The sequence below is a fragment of the Tiliqua scincoides genome, chromosome 1, assembly GCF_035046505.1.
Source record: "Tiliqua scincoides isolate rTilSci1 chromosome 1, rTilSci1.hap2, whole genome shotgun sequence".
NCBI lineage: Eukaryota > Metazoa > Chordata > Lepidosauria > Squamata > Scincidae > Tiliqua > Tiliqua scincoides.
In genome coordinates, this window is record NC_089821.1 from 145037599 (window position 1) to 145058798 (window position 21200).

The window sequence follows — 21200 nt, forward strand, 5'->3', positions numbered from 1 at the left end:
GTTTTCCTGTCTGCTCTGACAGGTTAGTTGCCTGCAGGTACTGTCTCCCTGCTCTGTAATGTGTATAAAATGAGAAAGGTGGCACAAGATTCATAATCTGACTGAGGGAGCGCCAAGTATTTCAAATGCGCTATTACATTATGGAGAACTCTACTGCTTCAACTATAACAGCAGGTTAGCAATTTCTAGTCACAAAAAGTACTTGAGATGCCTGGAAGTCTTTACTGCTAAGGATTATAGATTTATTGTACTCTCCAACAAAGTATAAAGCAGTTTACATAACAAAATGAACAATTCCCTGTCCCAATTGGGCTTATCTTAACACATCAGCAGACAGCCCCTGGAAAAAGTGATATGAGAGAGTGAATAGGACAGTTGCTCTCCCTTACCAAATATAAGAATTTCCACTTTAAAAAGTGCTTCTTTTAGCAATGCTATAACTTTAGTCCATTTTCATTTTCAATGTAAGCTCAAAAGCATTTACTTAGATATATCCACCACTGATGCCCCTTTCACAACCAAACAGCAAGAGGTACTTCTGTCATAGCAAGCACATAGTCACCATGATGGTATGCAATGTACATGTGCCAAGGCCACATCACATCACTTACAAAGCCAATATTTCAGGGTTTCAAAGTCTACAATGTAGCATTCACAATTTCTGCAAAGTCAAAACTGACACGTATTCCAACTGGTTTTAAAAAATTCTTACTCAAGCCCCTTAAGCATCTGAATTTCAGACTCTTTAAAACCTAGTACAAGAGATGGGATGCATTTCCGTTCTGCAGTTTGGGATGCTCTATGTGCAGGCTGCAGTTCCATTCTTTTCCTTTTAGAGCTTCAGATGATTAGTTCAATTTCTCACTAACAGGCACTATTGCCATGGTATGCAGCTTTCAAACTTTAAATTAGGGTAGTAAACCAACACCAGCTATTGAAAGGCATCCTGTGAGCTCCTTCTAGTTCTGACTGCTACAATGCCTCAAAATTCTAGAGAAGAGGAATGAGGCATGAAAAGACTAGATTTTATCAAGTAAGAACGTCTTCCATTGCTCAAAGTTTAAGGGTTTCCTAGCCCCTACTGACCAGCCTCTTAACAGGCGAGTATCATCAGGAACAGCTCAATTGCTAGGTGACTGCAAGGTCAACGCTGAGAGCAGCACAAGAGACCAGAAACAAAGTTCTCATTACTATTTTCACCAAAGAGAAACATCTATAGAGCAGTGTTTCTCAAACTGTGGGTCGGGACCCATTAGGTGGGTGGCAAGCCAATTTCAGGTTGAGTCCCCATTCATTTCAGTGTTTTATTTTTAATATATCAGACTTGATGCTACTATGGTATGTGACTGCATTTAGGGAAATATGACAGATCTGTATTTTTAACAGGCAACTATGTATATGCTTTTAACAATGGTAGTAAATGAGACTTACTCCTGGGTAAGTGTAGCCTCCTGGGTAAGACTGTAGCCTAGAATTGTTAAAAATGTTCCTGCTTGATGATGTCACTTCTGGTCATGACATCACTTCCAGTGGTTACTGACAGATTCTCATTCTAAAAAGTGGGTCTCTGTGCTAAATGTGTGAGAACCACTGCTATAGTTCCTTCTACCCTAGTTTTCATTCTGCCCACATAGCTTTATTACAACTGATGTTGTCAAATATAATGAACCTTTGAGTGAAACACAACATAAAACCTATAATGTAATAAAGCATTTCTAGTTAATCCATTTTCTGCCCAGCCCACACATATATACACATTTGGTCACTGTTGCATATATGCAACGTTGGGCAGAAATGGTTTAAGTTGAAAAGGAAGGGAAACAAAGAATAGTTCTGCTTAAGCTAAACCTTACAAGTATTGCTCTTGAGCATCTCCATTTAAAGGACACTACAAAACCATAACACTGCCAGTTACTGACAGAGGAGGAGTCAAGAAGCCCAACTTCTCAGTTTTAGATTGCTAGTTTGGATTCACAACAATGTGATAGCTATATGATAGACTATTGGAAGCAAGTTTCCCTCTTGCATGTGCCATGAGCAGAATTCGGACATACACCAAGTGGCATTCTGAGAAGGAAACCATAGTTTCCATAGGGCAGGAGGTCTGGTCTAGAGGGTAGAGCCTCCGTCTGCCTGAAGATAACATCCACAAGGTCGCCAGTTAGAGGCCACCGGCACCGTGCGACCTTGAAGCAGCTGACAAGCTGAAGCCAAGCAATTCCATCTCCTCTGAGCGTGGGAGGATGGAGGCCAGAATGTGAAGCCAGATCGGAATGAAACACCTTGAATGTAGTCGTTCTTGAAAGAAAGAACCTTCTTTGAAATTGTAAAAATCCCTATTTAAATAGGGATTTAGATAAAGCCTGCCTATGTAAACCGCCTTGAATAAAGTCTTGAATAAAGACCAAGAAAGGCGGTATATAAATACCTGTTATTATTTATTATTATTTATTATTAATTATTATTATTATTATTATTATTATTATAGTCAAACCCTCTGCTAGCAGTTGACCTTTTGCCACACATTAACTCACAAATACCATTAATACCAGATTTGAAAGTATAGTATGCATACCCAGGAGTGTTATCTGAGCTGGGGAAATAGCAACTTTCATAGAGCACAGTCTACAGATATTGAACAGCAAAGAAAAGCAGTATACTGTATTTCAGTAACATTTTAACTTTCTTAAAATTTTAACAAATATGCTTGTAAAATATAGACCACTTTAATTAAACAGATATACATGGGTATCAAACATGGCTATTGCCAAGTTAGCTCCCATTCTCAAATTGATCTTTAACCATAACTGCAGAATAGGCCATGAAACACAGACCATAGCTGCAGATCTTGCAACTTCAAAACCATCATACAAGTCCAGAGACCAAACTAGCAACTCGTTTGAGGGGTCTTAAACAAGACCACATTTGAGGAGTCTTACAGAACCAACACTCTTCAAAATGTAAAGTAACATGAAAAGATCTAGAAAGGGCAACCTAGAACTTTATAAAGAGAGGCAATTACCATTTCACAAACTGCCCTTGTTGAAACTTAACATGAAAATTACATCCTTGGATCAAGATTAAGTGACTCCAGCCCAGCACACAATTTTCCATAGTGGCCAAGCAAAAGCTTCTAGGTAGCTCTTATAAAAGTCATTGTGGCAATCAACTTCAACCAATCAGACATATGCTGCCTCAGAGGTAGTTAAAAAGCCATTAGAACTAATAGTCATAGAAACACCTATGCTTTATGCATTTGTCCAACGCTTTTTAAAGAGTTGTTTACATTATAGCAGCCGTAATGGCATTCAGGATAAATGCCAATATTTAACAGATGCAAGGAGAGAAACATTATGGAAACAAGTTTTATATAAAATGTGTATCAGTAACATTTTAGAATCGTTACCTGCTTCAGTTCAGGAATGGTAGGAGCAAAAGGTCAGAATGGAAAATACATGTTATCACCCACCAAGACCACCAGCAGCCAGTCCCCATACTAAGAGCTGAATTAAAATTATGCATTTATTGTATGTCAAAAGGAATTCATCCATCTTTACTCTGGGTCCTTTTGGGGAGAAGGGCGGGGTATAAATAAAGTTTATTATCATTATTATTTACTCTAAGTGGTGCGACGGAAAAGTATCGATGACCAAGTAACATCGGAACAAGGAAAGTTTCTGCTTGTAGCCATGTTGCTAGGCCTGAGTACAAGGCCCCAACTGTAACCAACTTCTAATTAGTGCATGCCAGGCCTGAGAGAACTGTGGAGGAGGCTGCTTCACAGGGCCCTCAGATACCTTACCAAACTACCATGTGGGCTCCAAGGCCAACTTGATTAACAACGGGGTACAGCTGTGAACTTCTCAGGTTGGGAGGGGCATTCCACCATGAGTAAGAAGGCTTGTGGCACGTCCACCCCTAGCATGTTCGGCTGGAAGCGAGTTCTGATTGGTGGATGGGTCAGAAGACCTATAAAGGTGAAGGAAAAGAGCTTTTCTTTGTTGTAGCTTTGCCTCTGGCTAAGGGGGCCTGAGCTTTGACCATTCTGACAAGAGGGACCCACCTTGACTGCAGCAAGGATGGGTTAGACTGGACTTTGGAAATCTAAAGACTTTGGTGAGAGATAGTTAGAGTTAGGAGTTCTCTTTATTGTTTTATTAGTGCTGAGTGTTGTATTGTATTGGTATGCTCTATCCTAAATTCTAAAACCTTTGACTGATGCAGTGCTGTCTGTATAACTATTCTTTAAATCTATATTCAATAAATCCTATCTATTACAACTGACTGAATTATTGGGACTGGTGAAGCAAAGGGGACTGGGTGTGGGAGTTAATCCAGTGTGACTGGGTGGAAACTGGAGACCCAGTACTAGGAGCCTGCTCCGAGGTTCAAGCCAAGTCCAAGGGGGACTCAGGCTGGAGCACGATTCAGGGGAGGATTCCCCAAACTTGGCCTGGCTACCAGGATTGGAAACTCTACGGTTAACGAGCGATTGGTAACTGGAGTTGGAAAGACCTGAGGGGTGTCAGGTGGTTATATGGGTTTATGGGCACTTGATTACCCTAAGGGCAATAAACCGATTACACAGCCCTCAAGGGAGGGTCATCTTGACTGTCACAAGTGGTACCTGCTTTTATCCTACAGTATGAACTGTAGTCATGCTTTGAGATGATGCACTTACTTATTGGAGTATCTCCTCCTCCAGCAAATAAATTACTTACTCTCATACCACAGCAGTTCATGCAGTTTTCCAACCCTTACATTAACCTTTGTTATCACTTTATTAACTGGACAGACCGTTCAAAATTCCTCAGCCCGTATACATATGACACATACCCTTCTGTCACTTGATTTTCATAAATCTGCCTATTAAAAGCTGACATCAAAATAAGCCAGCTAGAGCAAGATCCCACAGTCCTATGCTTTAAACTAAAGGTCACATCTGTAGTATGGATCCAACTGTTCACCTTAAATCTCTCTACAGTGATTATGTAGGAAGCAGAAACATAGGAAAGAAGCTGTTTCACCCAACAGCTGATACTTCATCTGGAACACTAATTCACTTTTAGCCAACTGCTTTACCAGAGTAGAAAGACTGATGCATCAATTATTCCAAATTGGAGTGCACATGGATATGCCTGGTACAGAAAAAACCAACCCTGATAAATGGATTAATCCATACAATAAGAATGATCTGAAATTAGCATTGTTCAAAAAGCACAAAATTCTACTATATACAGTGGGCCCTCCGTATCTGCAAGGACCTACCTACCCACCCCCACAGACACCAAGTTCTGCAGATAATAAAATCTGCAGAAAAAAAATAAAAAGGGACTCACAGAACCTTGAAGTCCTCCAGATGCCAGCTCAGCACTGGTATTGAGTCTGATCTGCATGGATAAGGAGTGAATAAAGAGGTTCCAACTGTAGTTCAGTTAAGGTCCCAACCTCTAATGCTTGTGATTTCTCATAATCTAACAATACTATAGCTTTCTATGAACAGGAGAATAGAACTGAAGTTCTTGTTCAGTTCAGGTGTTAGAGTAGGATGAAGATTTACCCTGGCACTAGAACTCTAGCTCTGGACAGAGACTGTAACCATCTGTGATATCAGTCTTGGCTGCTCATTTGTCATCATTGGATCTAGGTCCTCCTTTTAGATTTACACCCACATAGTCCCTTATGTTCAGTCAGCAGGATGAGAGAGAGATTAGCTATTAGGGTTTAAAGTTAAAATGCCGTAATCCTACATTTACATTTGATATTGCAAATCTAGTTTTGTGGACAACATACCAAAATAACCAAATTAAGCACAAATTTGCTTACTATCAGAGACAAACTTACCTGGTTTAACCTGAAATTCTTCTACTTTCTATTCAATCGTCCCTCTTAAAAACTCAAAATTATGTCCTAATGCAATGAACATTCACACACCAATATGTCTATGCTGTGACATAATTTGGCTCAATCATTCCTCTACAGTCACCTCTTATTGAAATTCAGGGCCCAATCCTATCCCCAGCTGCTGCACCACAGCAACTCCAAAGCTGCTGTATCCTGCGGGGCTGGGGAAATAGCTGGATGTCTCCCAGGGGTATGGAACTGGTTCTCTTACCCCATGTAGAGCCCTGACAGCCCTAACAGGTCTACTCGGAGCTGCACCACCTATTTAACTGGTGAAGAACAGAGGAGATGTGTGTCGGGTTCAGGGGATAAAGAGGGGTTGATAGGATTCGGTGGCAGCCTCTGCTGCCCTTCCCACCCTCCCCAACAGACCTGAAATGCAGTAGTGGAAAAAAAACAAAAAGAGGTGAGTAGAAAGAAAAGAGAACTAGATACTTGTATGCTTCTCCTTCCTGCAAGAAAAGGGGAGACATGCACATACATACATGGGTGCTTGTTCTTGTTGCTCGGCTTCCCTGAGCTATCAAAGAAATAGCAGCAGCTGAAAACTTCCCTCATCCTTTTTTGTGGGTGGAGGGCTCCCCTTTTGCCAAAGGCATCAATATTAAAAAGGGATGCGGGGAGAGAAATAGCAGCTGAAAACAAACCACCACAAAACAGCAGCCTCAAAAGCAGGATTAAATTTCGTTCCTGTAAAGAAATGCCTCCCCTTTGCCAGTGACTGCCGACATTGCAAGCAGATGTAAGCAGTGATTCATGGGTCATATATCTGTGTTTGAGCATTTTTGAAAGGTTCTAGGTCACCTATCTGCAAAGCAGAGGAGTGGGGGGATGGGAGGATGTTGACTGGGGAGGTGGGCTTCCTCCTGCAATCCACTGCAAGCCTAGTGAATTGCAGCAGCTTTAGTCAGAGGCAGGGCAGTTGATTTCAAACACAGGCAGCTGTCAAGGTGCCTTGCAGTTTGCTGGCATTCCAAAAAGGGATGAACTCCCAGAAGCCTTCCTCTCCCCTTCACTTGCACTTTCAGGCAACCACTTCTGCTCTTTAACCGATCTTTACTCGGTAGGACTTTACAATTTTTGATCAAAAACTTAGCCAGCGAAGCACTTGACGCAGCTGGGAGCACCACCAAGCCGGAACAAGGCTCCAATGGCCTTGTTCAGGTTTGGCCCTTTTCGTGACCCACCAAAAAATCAGCTCGCAATGCAGTTTGAGAACCACTGGGCTACTCCAACAAAATTTATCTTGATCTGAATATTTCCTTGATAGAACAACCAATCACATGAAACAGAAATGATTTCTGCCATTGCTTTGAAGGTTTCCAGTTCATCAGCCAGCCCCATTTCACAACACTCTTAAAACCAAATAGAGCCATCTGCAGTAATAAATAGTACTCTGAAGTTATAAGCCGGGATGCAAAGAACACAATTCATACCACATTTTAAAGGGTGCTTTAGACAAAGCCTTAGAATGTAAGTTGACCAGTACCTTGGAGGTCAGTTAGTCTAAGCCCCTGTCCAACACAGGTAATTACAACATCCCTCACAGATGGCCATCCAGCCTCTGCCTGGAAACCTCCAACAAGCAAGAACTCACAAATGCACAAGGCAGGCTATTCCAGTGCCAGACAGTTCTCACAGTTAGGACACTCTTTCTAATGTCTAGCTAAGATCTAGGTCCCTGGAGTTTCAGCCCATTGGCTCTAGTCCTGCCCTCAGGAGCAACGGAGGGCAAGTTCTCCCCTTCTTCTGTGTGACAGCCCTTCAGATATTTGAAGACAGCTATCCTATATCCCAGGGCTATCCAAACTTTTTGGTAGGAGGGCCACATCATCCCTCTGACACTGTGCTGGGGGCCAAGAAAAAAAGAATTTACAATTAAAATTTGAATAAATTTATATAAATGAACATATTACGAGGTGGAACTTATATGAATGAATGTTCTCATAATAGCTCAAGGCCTATAAAAGACCTTACACAAAGCAAGGTCGACCCTTGCTGCCGCTGCTGCTTCACAGATGTGAAACAGTGAGCAGCAGAGGGAGCCCTGGGCCTGCAGCTTGCACGAGGGGTCAAACAGTCGGCCCTTGAGCAGAGAGTAGTCACATCAGGCCAGTACAGGCTCCAGCAAGTCTCTGGAGGGCCAGAGGCTCACTGGAGACTGAGGGCTCCCTGCGGGCCAGATTGGGGTCCCCAAGGGCCACAAATGGCCCCCAGGCTGGGATTTGGGCACCCCTGCTATATCCCTTAGTCTTCTCTTCTCCAGGCTAAACATACCAAGCTCTTTTAACCATTCCTCACAAGAGCTGGTTTCCAGATCCTTTGACATGTTTGTTACCCTTCACTCCAGTTAACTAGCAAGTTCCTTCCTGAAGTATTCCCTGAAGCCCGCAAGACAATAACATCTGGTTGAAGGAACACCAATTCGTTTTATTTTATCAATCTCTTCCTCACTTGCACTGACCACTAGTCTATAATTGAAAGCCAGTAAGAACTCTTGGAGGGAATTTTAAATAAAAATTGGAAGCTGTCACCTGTTAAACAAAACTGCAGGTTTACAATGCCTTCTAGAATTACCTAGTCATAGCACCCTCAAATCTCCACATTCCTGTCATTTCTGAGAAGCAGTCAGCAGCAAGGCCCATGCAACACATCCATTTTCTCATACTCCACCAGCTCATGCCACCGTGAATGCCTTCACCAGAGAAAGGCAGGACAAAAATTCTTTAAATAAGCTTTAATCCAAGATTCCATTTACAAACCAAGTCACCTCTGAATTGCATTTCTTCACAAAATACCAGAATATGCTTGCATACACCTGTATGTTCACACATTAGGTTTCTTAGGTGCCCATGCAGTGTATTCTACATGTAAGGCTTTTACAAGTAGCACATGAAGCAGCTAAACTCAGTGAAGATTCCAAAAGAAATATGTTTAAAAGTGGTACAGTGCTATGTAACTTGGAGTAGTCCGACTTCAACGTCTTAGTTGCCATTACAGCAGTGTTTATCAAGCTGTGGGTTGGACCCACTAGGTGGGTCACAAGCCAATTTCAGGTGGGTTCCCATTCATTTCAATATTTATTTTTAATATATTGGACTTGATGCTACTATGGTATGTGACTGCATTTGGGGAAATGTTACAGACCTGTACGTTTAACAATGATAGTAAATGGGACTTACTCCTGGGTAAGTGTGGGTAGGATTGCAGCCTAGGATTATTAAAAAATTTCCTACTTGATGATGTCACTTCTGGTCATGACATCACTTCTGGTGGGTCCTGACAGATTATCATTCTAAAAAGGGGGTCGTGGAGCAAAATGTGTGAGAACCACAGCATTACAGGATAATACTTAAACACCACATACTGAATCCTAACATGCACAGAACCGTCCTAGCTTTAAAGTTAAGTTCTTGTACATACAGGACTCTGCTTCAAAACCATAAAGTCGGATTTAAACTTAAACACAAAAGTTCACTTACCATCACTTTGGGTCTTACTTTTCAGTTCTTCTATCCATGTTGGAATATCTTTCAAAGGAACATAATCCCGTAAGTATTCTTTGCGCCTCTCCTCCAATGTCATCTTCAACAAACGGTCTATTTAAAAAAAGCATATATTAGTATTAATACGCTTTAATTAATAATATAATAGTTTTAATAGTATTTAATGGTATTAATATGCTTTAATAAAAAAGGATATAGTATTAAAAAGCATATATTAGTATTAATATGCTGCCTTTTCAGAGGTAGAAAGGTAGGAAATAAATACCTGGATGGATAAATTTGTAAATTGTTTTAATTACTGTTTTTAATTTTTAATTTTGTATTTTGTAATTGTTGGAGCTAATTGTTGTAGGCCGCCTTGTGTGCCCATAGGGCAAAAAGGCGGGATATAAATTAATGAAATAATAATAAATAATAAATAAAATATTACCTTACAAGAAATACACCGTTTCCTTTGAAACAAGGGTTGCAATTGCAGGACTGTATTAGCATCTGCTTTTTTCCACAGACCTTATATGAAAATCATTTGGAATTTAACCAATGACAAGCATGTTTTTGACTGCAAATTTAGACAACAAGTTAGGTTCAATAGCCAATATTTTGAAATATCCATAATTGCACAAAAAGTCACAGAGCAGTTCAGTCACAATCAACAAGCCACCAAATAAGTTTCCCATTTTCTAATTAAACTGCGTCCCAAGCATCCTTTCCAACATTTCCATTTTTAAACATCAAATTGACACTTGCCACTTAATCACATTTAAAACTTCTTTCGGTTTTTGTAGCTACTCACTCACAGCCAAAATAAAAAACCTTAGGTGCTCAGATACAATATATGCAAGCTATACATTTAATAACCAATTATATACCTATACACACACAACTCCCAAGTTAACAGGATTAAGCTCACATGTAACTTAGCGCTTATGGCATTTACCAGGACAAGTGCCAATTCATAAGTTCGGCAACACACACCTGACCTACCTCAGCATGATGGAAACACAGAGAAACTGTTTTCTTTGCCTCTAATTTTCTTGCGCTTCTTTTCAGATCAAGAGTCCCTCTGAGACAGGGAACAGTCTTCTCACTCCTTTGGTATGTGAACTGCTTGGACAATTTTATTTAAAAGCAATATAAAAAAGTGCTGAGCAATTTGTGTAGGCTTGGTATAATGGGCACTATCATGCTGAAGAGGAATGAAACTTATTGCTTCAAGTTTACCATGCTGCATAAACTAAGTGGCTAAAAAATGCTTCTGGCCAGTAGCATCAGCACAGAAATTCCTCAGGCAGAAATGCACATGGTGAAGAGACTTTGCATATTATGAGCTTGTAATCTTAAGTGTTCCCAGAAGCTTCCATAGGCTGTAGTTCGTCTATAGACCATGTAAAGACTGCTGTTAGAGCAGCAATTTTGAACCAGTGTGCCATGGCACATCTGTGTGCTGTGCAACGTCCACAGGTGTGCCATGGGGGGTCATTTATTAGTAGGGCCATTGGGAGATGTAAGCCCCCACCAGTAGTGCAATGTGCCTTGCCAGTATGCCATGAAATGAAAAATGTTGAGAATCCCTACATTAGGGTGTAAGGTACGAATTTGCAAAGTAGGAAGCATCTACTGAACTTAATGATGAAAGTCACTCCCATTTTTCCCATAGATCATGGGTTCCCAAAACTTGCATCATGACACCGAGGGGCATTGTGGGATGTCCCAGGTGCCCCTCCTACCTGTTCTCCTGGGCATGGCCATCTTGGATCTCATGGGAATCTCATGAGATTCAAGATAGCAATACTTGGCTGAGCCAGGAAGAGGTGGTTGTGGGGGTATTGTGACCCAGGTAAGTTTGGTAACCGCTGCCATAGATGAATAATTTCTGGAGTAGAGTCTAACAGAAGCTTATTTGACTTGGGTTCAGATATGCTTCAGTTGCCAGATCAACTCCCTGTGATACGCTTTCAACATTTAAGAAAAAATAACCTGGTTCCAGCCTGAAGAAAAGAACTGATCCTTTCGGCATTAGCTAACCATGACTAAATAGTAAAAATTGTTAACATTAAAGATCACTGTCTCAATTTAAGCTTCAAGCATAATTTTGCACTAATTGCATACAAGAAGATAGGTTCAGAAGTGAACTTAGACTACCATCCCCTTTAAATTTTAGATTGTTCTTGTGCCAGAAAGATGTAGAAAACCCCTTTGAACCAAATTATATCAGTTTCATACTGCTCCTGGAGAATGCTGCCTGCGGAAGCAGGTCTTCAGGCATTTAACCAAAGAGAAAAATTGCACCCAAAGCTCACAACTCCAACTAGAAAAGAGCAGTTTCTCATGAAAAACAACTTTAGTAGACTCAACAGCAGGATAATAACAGGAGTTCTTCTGGCAGAAGCCATCCCAATACTGATAATTAGCATACAATGAGTCTGTCTGTGTTTAGTTATTCCTTCTTCATAGGAACTGTATGAATTCAAGTTTGCAGATGCTACCAGAGAACATATTTACTATTAATAAGTCATAATAGATATCTGCTTGGCACACTTAACTATAAGCATCCTAGAAGTACTTTCTATCTACATACTTTCTATAACAGTTTCATCAATGACAATAAATACTGTAAGTACAGCAGAGTACCATACCAATTGTATCAACTACAATTATTAACATCCAATATGTTGCTCAGGTGTCCTGGTCCAAATCTACAGATGAAACACTATATCAGGTCAACATTGCAATGGTGTATTGCAGTGTATTACATGCTATGAACATGTAAGAAACTCATAGCAAGTTTTTTTATGAAACTATTAGTCATGCATTTCTTATCAATTTCCTACTTGTCTGCATTATCTTTAGGCCAGTAAATACTAGAACTGAATTGAATCAACAGCATGAAGTTATGCACATTTAAAGAGAAGCATGGTAGCTGAAGTATACCAGCAGCTCCTTGTCCAGAACAAAACTTACCATTAGGCCTGGACTGAGTACTTGGAATACAAAATGAAGTACTTCGACTATTAAATCTAAGAGGGATTTTAAAATATTCACAAAAGTCAAATGCTTTGACTTTAAATGGTACTAAACTATTAAGTTAATTTACTTTTATTCATTGACAGTCACAAAATATGGCAACATTTTTTGCTAAACCGTTAATGCTGCATTGTTAATTTATTCAAATCATGGTTAACATAAAATAGTACTCACTGAGTTCAATGGGACTTACTCCCAGATAAACATGTAGAGCAGCTGTTTTCAACCAATGTGCTGTGGCACAATGGTGTGCTATGACTAGTCTGCAGGTGTGGCATGGGAGTTTGAGGGAAGGCCTTTATTAGTAAGGCAATTGGGGGATGTGAACCCTCCACCAACAGCATGCTGTGCCTTGTCAATTATCAAAAAACTGATGGTGTGCCTTGACAGTTTTAGTATCTTGTCAGTGTGCAGTGAAAAAAAGGTTGAAAATCACTGATGTATAGTATAGGTTTGCAGCCCAAGTTTACAGTTACAGCAATTACCACTGTAACATGCAGTAACTATAGTATATGCTACTTAGCATTTCCGTTTCCAATTAGGAGTTGTTTGAGTAGCTGCATTTTAGACAGTTATGCACCAAACAGCACTGATAAAAGTACTTCTCCAAATCATCTGTTTCAAGGACCCAGTCATTAACAAAGAGTTTCTAATCTAGAAAAATATATTACAAATTGGTTTGACACAGAAAAGGGTCAAACCTTAGGGGTCACACCTTAGGGGCACATCCTAGCAGGCACATTCCAGCCAACTTTCCAGCTCTAATGCAACCACAAAGCAGCCCCAACATCAGGGAACAAATGTTCCCTTACCTTGAAGAGGCCTCCATAACTATTCCCCTCACTGCAAGATACAACATATGCCCCACTGGCACATCTGCATCAGCCACCTTGGGTGCCCTTAGGGGAGAAAGGCAGATTATAAGTCCAATCAATAAATCTGCATTAGCTTCATAAAGTTGGATATTATTGGGCCCTAAATCAAAGAAGCTTCCACTGATGAGAATATAAACAACTGTATTGGAATAACGGAAGATCTGGTGAGGAGATAGGATGTGGTGTCAGCAGTGGCCCCTTTAAGGGTTAAGGCTTGGGCTGTCAGCAGAGGTGCGCTGCACAGCTGCAGCCACTAAAAGCAATGAGGTCCCTAGAGATATAAGGAGCACCTGATGCAGGAAGGGTTTGTGGGTTGTAGAGAGAGAGAGAGAGAGTGGAGGAGGAAAAAGAGACTTGCTTGTGGATTAAAGGGACTGACTTTGTGGCTAACTGACCTACTAGATTGCTAACTCACCAACTGACTTACCGCTCTACCCTTTGGGCTGACCTTCTGGCAAAAAGTTGAAAACAAAAAAAGTTGGGGTATTGAGGATTTCCTTAATAAACTACCATCACCATATGTTGCGAGATATTGGACACTTTACACAGCTACAGTTTGTTTTGATAAGTTGTACAGAATCTTGTTTAGGGCAACATGAGTGCTAGAGAGAAAGTAGGATGTTAAAGTTACAGTTTTGCCCTGTGTTGCAGGCACTGGGGTCAAAGACATGCACACACACACACACCCAGAAGACAGAGGAACACACACAGAAGCATGACAAGCTAAAAACAAGAAAAGGACACAGAGAGAGTGAGAGACCTATAAAGCAACACACAAGCAGAGTAAGGTGTGCAAATGATCAAGCACTGCAAACAAGTGCAAGTCAGACAAAAAAAGGAGCCAGGCTCCCATGAGCAGGCCACAACTAAGATGCAGACTAGTTGTATAAAGCCTGGAACTCCTGACAAGGTCACACCACTGAACTAAGGAGAATGCATGAGGGGACTGAGCCCCTTATTACTTCATCCCAACACTGTGCCCCCCATCACTTTCTTCCTCCTCCTCAGAGCTGCAGCAAACATCATGCCGGTTGTATTCCCTTCTGCTCTGTTCTCCTCTGGAAGAGTAACGCTCAGTATTCTGGAAAGGAGGTAACACTGCCTGCCCCCCATGAGTCAAGTGGGGCAGAGAAGAGGAAGAAGGTGACACTGCCTGCCCTCCCACCAGTCAAGTGGAGCAGAGTAAGAAGGTGACACTGCCTGCCCCACACACCAGTGGGGCAGAGAAAAAGAAGGTGGCACTGCCCCCCAGTCAAGTGGGGCAGACTAAGAAGGTAACACTGCATGCCCCCCCAGCAGTCAAGTGGGGCAGAGAAGAGGAAGAATGTGACACTGCCCCCCCAGTCAAGTGGGGCAGACTAAGAAGGTAACACTGCATGCCCCCCCAGCAGTCAAGTGGGGCAGAGTAAGAAGGTAACACTGCATGCCCCCCCACCAGTCAAGTGGGGCAGAGAAGAGGAAGAAGGTGACACTGCCTGCCCTCCCACCAGTCAAGTGGAGCAGAGTAAGAAGGTGACACTGCCTGCCCCACACACCAGTGGGGCAGAGAAAAAGAAGGTGGCACTGCCCCCCAGTCAAGTGGGGCAGACTAAGAAGGTAACACTGCATGCCCCCCCAGCAGTCAAGTGGGGCAGAGAAGAGGAAGAATGTGACACTGCCCCCCCAGTCAAGTGGGGCAGACTAAGAAGGTAACACTGCATGCCCCCCCAGCAGTCAAGTGGGGCAGAGTAAGAAGGTAACACTGCATGCCCCCCCACCAGTCAAGTGGGGCAGAGAAGAGGAAGAAGGTGACACTGCCCCCCAGTAAAGAGAGGCAGAAAAGAAGGTGACACTGCCTGCCCCCCATGAGTCAAGTGGGACAGAGAAGAGGAAGAAGGCGACACTGCCCCCACCACTCAAGGGGGCAGTGGAAGAAGGCGGCACTGCCCCACCACCAGTGCAGAGTAAGCCAAGGATGGAGAAGCACTGCAAGGGCAGGAGACCTTGTCCGAGGGGGCTGTGCACAGAGACGACAGAGGAGGAGGCGCAGCTCCCCTGCACTCCCACACGGGCCCCCTGGAGACGCCCCTGCTGGCTGGCGGAGGAAGGCGGGGGCAGTACCTTTCTCTTCCCTCCAGACCTTTTTCCGCTTGTTCCCGGGGTACATGGTGCTGTGGCTGGCGGAGGCTTTGAGCTGCAGGTTCCCCAGGCTCACAGCAGGTGGGAGAAGCAGGCTGACCCGGCTGCGAGGCTCGGACGATGACAGCGCCGAGGAGGTGCCGCTGCTGTTTGGACCTCCACCTCCTTCCCACTCCCCTCTCCTCTCCTCGCAGCGCGCGCGTCAACTAGGTCACGCCTCGCTCTAACCCGACAGACACCCCCGCAGGGCCCGCCTCCTTCCCCGCCGCCGGTTGGCGCTGCCGGCCGTCGCTCAGCCGCGCGCCCCGCCCCTCCTGCAACTCCCAGGCTAACCGCCGCAACGGCTGGGAGGGGAACCCTTTTTAAAGGGACAGGCACGCACACGAAGGCTGGGGGCGGGGGAAGCGGCGCACCTTGACAGGCAGAGGAAAGAGGCGCTGTCCATAGAGCTAGTGCCAGTGAGAAGGCTAGACAGCTCTCTCTGCTGTCGTAGGAAAGCAGTTACGGGCTTGCGCCCATAAACCACAAGGAGGTGCAAGGAAGAGTGACAGCTCTGCCTAGAAGAGCCCAATCTTATACAAGTCTACTCAGAAGTAAGCCCCGTTATAGTCAATGGGGCTTACTCCCAGGTAAGTGTGGATAGCCAAGCAGCCTATCCACACTTACTTGGGAGTAAGCCCCATTGACTATAACGGGGCTTACTTCTGAGTAGACATGCATAGGATTGGGCTCTGCAAGCTTATCCACTCTTACCTGGAAGTAAGCCCCATTGACTATAATGGGGCCTACTTCTGAGTAGCCATGCATAGGCTTGGGCTTTAAGTGGGTTCAATGGTACTCCAGAGCAAGTGCACTGCACTGCAAGCGTTCCCACGTGCCCTGCGTGCTAACCAGGCTTACTTTCCCAACGCGCGTTGAGGCTGAAGCGGTGGCAGCCTCTCAAGGTCTGCCTGCCTGCACTGTTGGTGCTCTCAAGGCGGGTCACGGAGGCTGCAGCCTCCCCAGAGCCCAATCCTAGGCATGCCTTGCCTACTCAGAAGTAAATCCCATTATAGTCAATGGGGCTTATACTCCAGTAAGTGTGACTAGAATTGCAACCTCAGCCTTTCTCCCTGGAACGCTGCTTGCCAAGGCTGCCATCCTAGACAGGTTTTCCTGGGAGTAAGTTCCACTGAGTGCAATGGGCCTTACTGTTGAGTTAGCAAGCAGGGGACTGTGTGCTGTGAAGGTACTTCGCGGGGGAAGGCTATGCACTCGGAGGCACCACAGGCATTATTATTAGGGTGGCCAACTATAAGGACGGGACAGAGTGCCTGTACCTTTAATCATTGTATAGAAGAATTTGGGCAGGTGCAGCTTTTTAAACCCTTCCATGCTGAGCTGCACCTTCCCAAATTCCCTCTTAATGATTAAAGGATTAAAGGTGTAGGCATTCTGTCCCCCTTTGTACCTGGTCACCATAATTACTATACCACTAAGAGCACAATGCTATGCTTGTCTACTCAGAAGTCCCATTGTCTTCCATGGGGCTTATTCTCCCACGAAAGTAGGCTGTGAGCCTACCCACACTTTCCTGGGAGTAAGCTCCATTGACTCTAATGGGGCTGACTTCTGAGTAGACATACCTAAGATTGGGCTCTTATTCTGGCACTGAGCAGTCCTCGGGTTCAAATTAAGGCCTGCCTGCCTGCCTGCCTGCCTGCCAAAACTTGAAAGAGGAAAACCTTCACTGGAGAAAGTTTCCTGCTGGAAGACAACTCCTGAACCTTTCACATTTTGTACATGACATGCTGGCAGTCAGTGTGGCTTAGTCACCTTGTATTTAAGAACCTTCCTTGTTTGAACACACCCAAATCACTCAGCAGCCCAAATTTTCTTTAAGACTTTTAAAAATCCCACTTCAAGGAGTTCATGGTGATGTAATCCCCACTACCCCCATTTTTATGTTCAGGACATCCCTATGAATAGGGCTACCAGAGAGAAAGGAGGGACAGTGCCTATACCTTTAACTATTGCATAGATGAGGCAATTTGGGCAGTTGCAGCTTTTCAAACCCTTCCATGTTGAGCTGCACCTGCCACATTTTCGTCCTCTATACCAGGGGTGGGCAAACTTTCAATATTAGGGTTCCTGGACCTTTAACAATTGTGTAGGAGAGAAAACTTCAGCAGGTGCAGTCACAGATGACAAGCTGCACCTGCTGAAATTCACAGCCTTTCTGTACAATTGTTAAAGGTCCAGGATCCCTAAAGTTGAAAGCCCACCCCTGGTCTATACCAGGGGTGTCCAAACATTTTGGCAGGAGGGCCACATCATCTCCCGGACACTGTGTCGGGCCTCGGGGAAATTTACATTTCAAATTTGAATAAATTTACATAAATGAATATATTAGCAACAGAACTTATTTGAATGAATGAATTTTACTGAGCTTATTCATAATACACATGAGATCCAGAAAAGGGGAGTTAAAATAATTCCTGACACATATAACACACCTCTTCCTAAGGAAAAGTACAGAACAAACTTAAGAGGAGTCAGCATGGGCTCCTTCCCCCCCCCATGCGGGAGCATGTTTTTACTCACTCTTCCCCCCCCCCCCATCCTGGCAACAAGCAACAGCAAAGGAACACTATCAGTCAGGGAGCTGGTGGGCACCTGACCCTTCAGGACAGGAGTTTGTTTCTCCTCATTCACACAGAGAAGGAAGCTGCCTGTCTTCCTCTCTCAGTCCCCCCCCCTCCCCAAGCCTGCACCCAGCACCAAACAAACTTAGAAGTAGGCAGAGAGCTATGTGTATTTCCCCATTCACAAACTGACCCCCATCTTCCTCCCTCTCTGCCAACAACCCCAACCAGCAAAAGCAGTAGGTTTCCTTCCCATCCAAACATCCTGTGAGTTCTCCCCTGCAAGGCCCACCACCAACACCAAGCACTCACAGCCCAATCAGATCCACACTTTCCTAGGAATAAGCCCCACTGACTCTATGGGACTTACTGCAGAGTAGACATGCTCTCCAACTGCATTCAAACATCCCGTGATTTCTCCCTTGCAGCGCCCGGCCCCCAGCAAATGCAAGCAGCACAAATAGACCCACAGTTTCCCATTCCTCCTCAGTGCCTACCCCCAACCCAAACAGCAGGGCAAACAGACCCAGGACTTCTCACACCCACAGGATGCCTGGACTCAGCTGCAGCCTCCCCAAGGGGCTCCTGCTCTGCTGTGAGTGCTTAGCCTAGTGGTACTCAAACTTTTCCAGCCACTGGCTCCCTTGACCCCCGTGGCTGTTGGCTATGACTCCCCATCATGTTCCTGAGGGCTGGAAGTGAACATGATCATTAAACAGGAAGTGGCCAGAAATATTAACTATATTAAATAAATATAACATAATTTATTTATTATAATATAATAATAAATATTAAATATATATTAACTATATTAGTAATTATATTAATCATATCATTAATTAAATGCAGATCTTAAAAATATATTATTAATACACAGCAATATACATGCTTTATAAATGATCAGCTGCTGATCACTGTTGGAGACAGGATGCTGGAATAGGTAGATTTTGTCTGGTCCAGGAGGACTCATTTTTTAAAACTTTGTAAGTATACCAATAGAATTGTTTTATCAAATGAACTTTCTGAACAACCAGTCTGACCAACATTACACACACACACCCCTGTGGACCCCAGTCCAACTAGTCATTTCTCCCATTCTCCTTGGATAGGATTGAACCCTTTATTAATTTAATGAAATTAAATTTTTCCAGCAGCTGGTGGGGGAAACAAAAATAGACCATGAAAATATATCAGAGCTGATAAGGGCTTGGTTAGGAAGCTGATTTGTCTCCTATACTAGGAGATGCACAGCTCAAGCCTATGTATGTCTACTCAGAAGTAAGTCCTATTAGAGTCAATGGGGCTTACTCCCAGGAAAGTGTGGATAGGATTGGGCTGGCAATCACTTCATCAATGGCTGATAAGTATTCCCTTCAAATAGCAAGATTCATCACTTTAAAAATACAGCCTTTCCTCTTCAGTCAAACAACAATAAATCACTTTAAAAACAGTACCCTTTTTCTGCTCCTGGTCAAGTAAAGTGTGTGCTTCTCTTTCTCCCCCCCCCCCCTTTGCCAACTGCATGGAAACAACTTTTAGACCCCTGGCGACTGGTAAAATAGGAAGCATTTTATTTGGGGAGGGGGAGGAAAGCGGGAAGGTTTGGAGATCGAAAGGGGTGAGTGGAAGAGGGAGGGGTTGAAAAGAGAGATTTCACTTTGATGAGAAGCAAACCCAGGCTGGGAACTAGGAACCAACCAGACAAGGATTAGCAAAGGTTAAGGACTGCAAGCTGAGCATGCTCTGTACTTGCCAGATGGGGGTTGGAGCCAAAGAGCTTTTGAAACAACATACAGTGAACACAGAAGGCAGCAGCCTTGGAGTGGAGGGGGAAGAGGGTGGGTGGAAGCAGCCACTCTCACAGCTGAGCAACTCCTGTTTCTTCTGGTTTAAAAAAAAGCTTAGGCGACGGGCAGAATCGGGGCTTGTATTCTGCCCAGGGGTGTGAATGTATCGCTGCGAGAGGACATCCTGTGCCTCCCCTTTGAGTTCCTGGCGCCACCGTAAAGAGCTGCACCGCACAGTTTGAATAACACTGGCTTAGCCTTTTCCTTGCTGTTGCTGAGAAGAGCAGTCGCGTTGGGCCAGCAAGGGCTCCAGTGGGTCTCCAGAGTGCCCATTGGAGATGGGGGGCTTCCTGGGGGGCCGGATTGGGGCCCCCCATGGGCCACAAGTGGCCCAGGGGCTGGGGTTTGAGCAGCCCTGCTCTATACAATGGTTAAAGGTATTGGTACTCTGTCCCACTTTGTATCTGGTAATCCTACCTATGAAGGAAGTTAGACTTGAACATAGTAACTAGTGCAAAGTTGCTCACAGCATAAACCGAAACATGAGACCTGGTTGAAGACCAGGAAACAGAAAGTGGGTGTCAATGGGCAATTTTCACAATGGAGAGAGCACAGTGTGCTCCAAGGATCTGTCCTGCGACCGGCACTCTTCAACCTCTTCATAAATTACCTGGAGACAGGGGTGAGCAGTGTGGTGGCTAAGTTTGCAGAGGACACCAAACTTTTCCAAGTGGTGAAGCCCAGAAGTGATTGTGAGGAGCTCCAGAAGGATCTCTCCAAACTGGCAGAATGGGCAGCAAAATGGCAGATGCATTTCAATGTAAGTAAGTGTAAACTCATGCACATTGGGGCAAAAAATCAAAACTTCCCACATAGGCTGATGGGTTCTGAGCTGTTTTTTAAACCCTTCCATGCTGCACCTGCCCAAATTCCCTTTTTTATACACTGATTATAGACAGTCTATCCCCTTTGAATCTGGTCACCCTCCCCATCAAATAACTGATGTCTATAAAGAAAGCAACACCACATCATTCCCTCCTTGGCGTTTTAGGGCACAATCCTAAGCAGGTCTACTCAAAAGATAGTCCTATTATGTTCAATGGGACTTACTCCCAGGAAAGTGAAGTTAGGATTGCAGTGTTAGGTGCTGTGAACTTCCCAGCCTGAACAGCAAAGGCAGATGTTGTCTCTTTCTGGTAGCGGGTCAGCTGGAACTCAGGGACTGTGATTGGTTGGCTGTAAGAATAACGGTTACTAGGTGTAACTGCGTCAGGGCCAAACCTTGGCAGGAGGAGATGATGCTGAAGGTGTGGGCGGGGAGATGCCTGCTGCTGTGTAGCAGGTGAAGCTGCCTTTTGCAGG

The 21200-nt window shown here is 43.9% G+C and overlaps 1 protein-coding gene across 3 annotated transcripts in view; it reads right to left on the reverse strand.

Annotated features, from left to right (window-relative positions):
- The window catches only part of MACROD2 (mono-ADP ribosylhydrolase 2), a 1146647-nt gene extending 1131037 nt beyond the window's left edge, over nt 1-15610 (reverse strand). For all 3 annotated transcript variants that reach the window (XM_066609514.1, XM_066609523.1, XM_066609505.1), the window contains exons 1-2: nt 15410-15610; nt 9387-9503 (exon numbers count right to left, since the gene is read on the reverse strand). In XM_066609514.1, the coding sequence (XP_066465611.1) occupies nt 9387-9503; nt 15410-15455 (163 nt within the window). In that variant the 5' untranslated portion in view covers nt 15456-15610. The remainder of the gene's footprint in view (nt 1-9386; nt 9504-15409) is intronic.
- Between the last annotated feature and the right edge of the window lie 5590 nt (nt 15611-21200).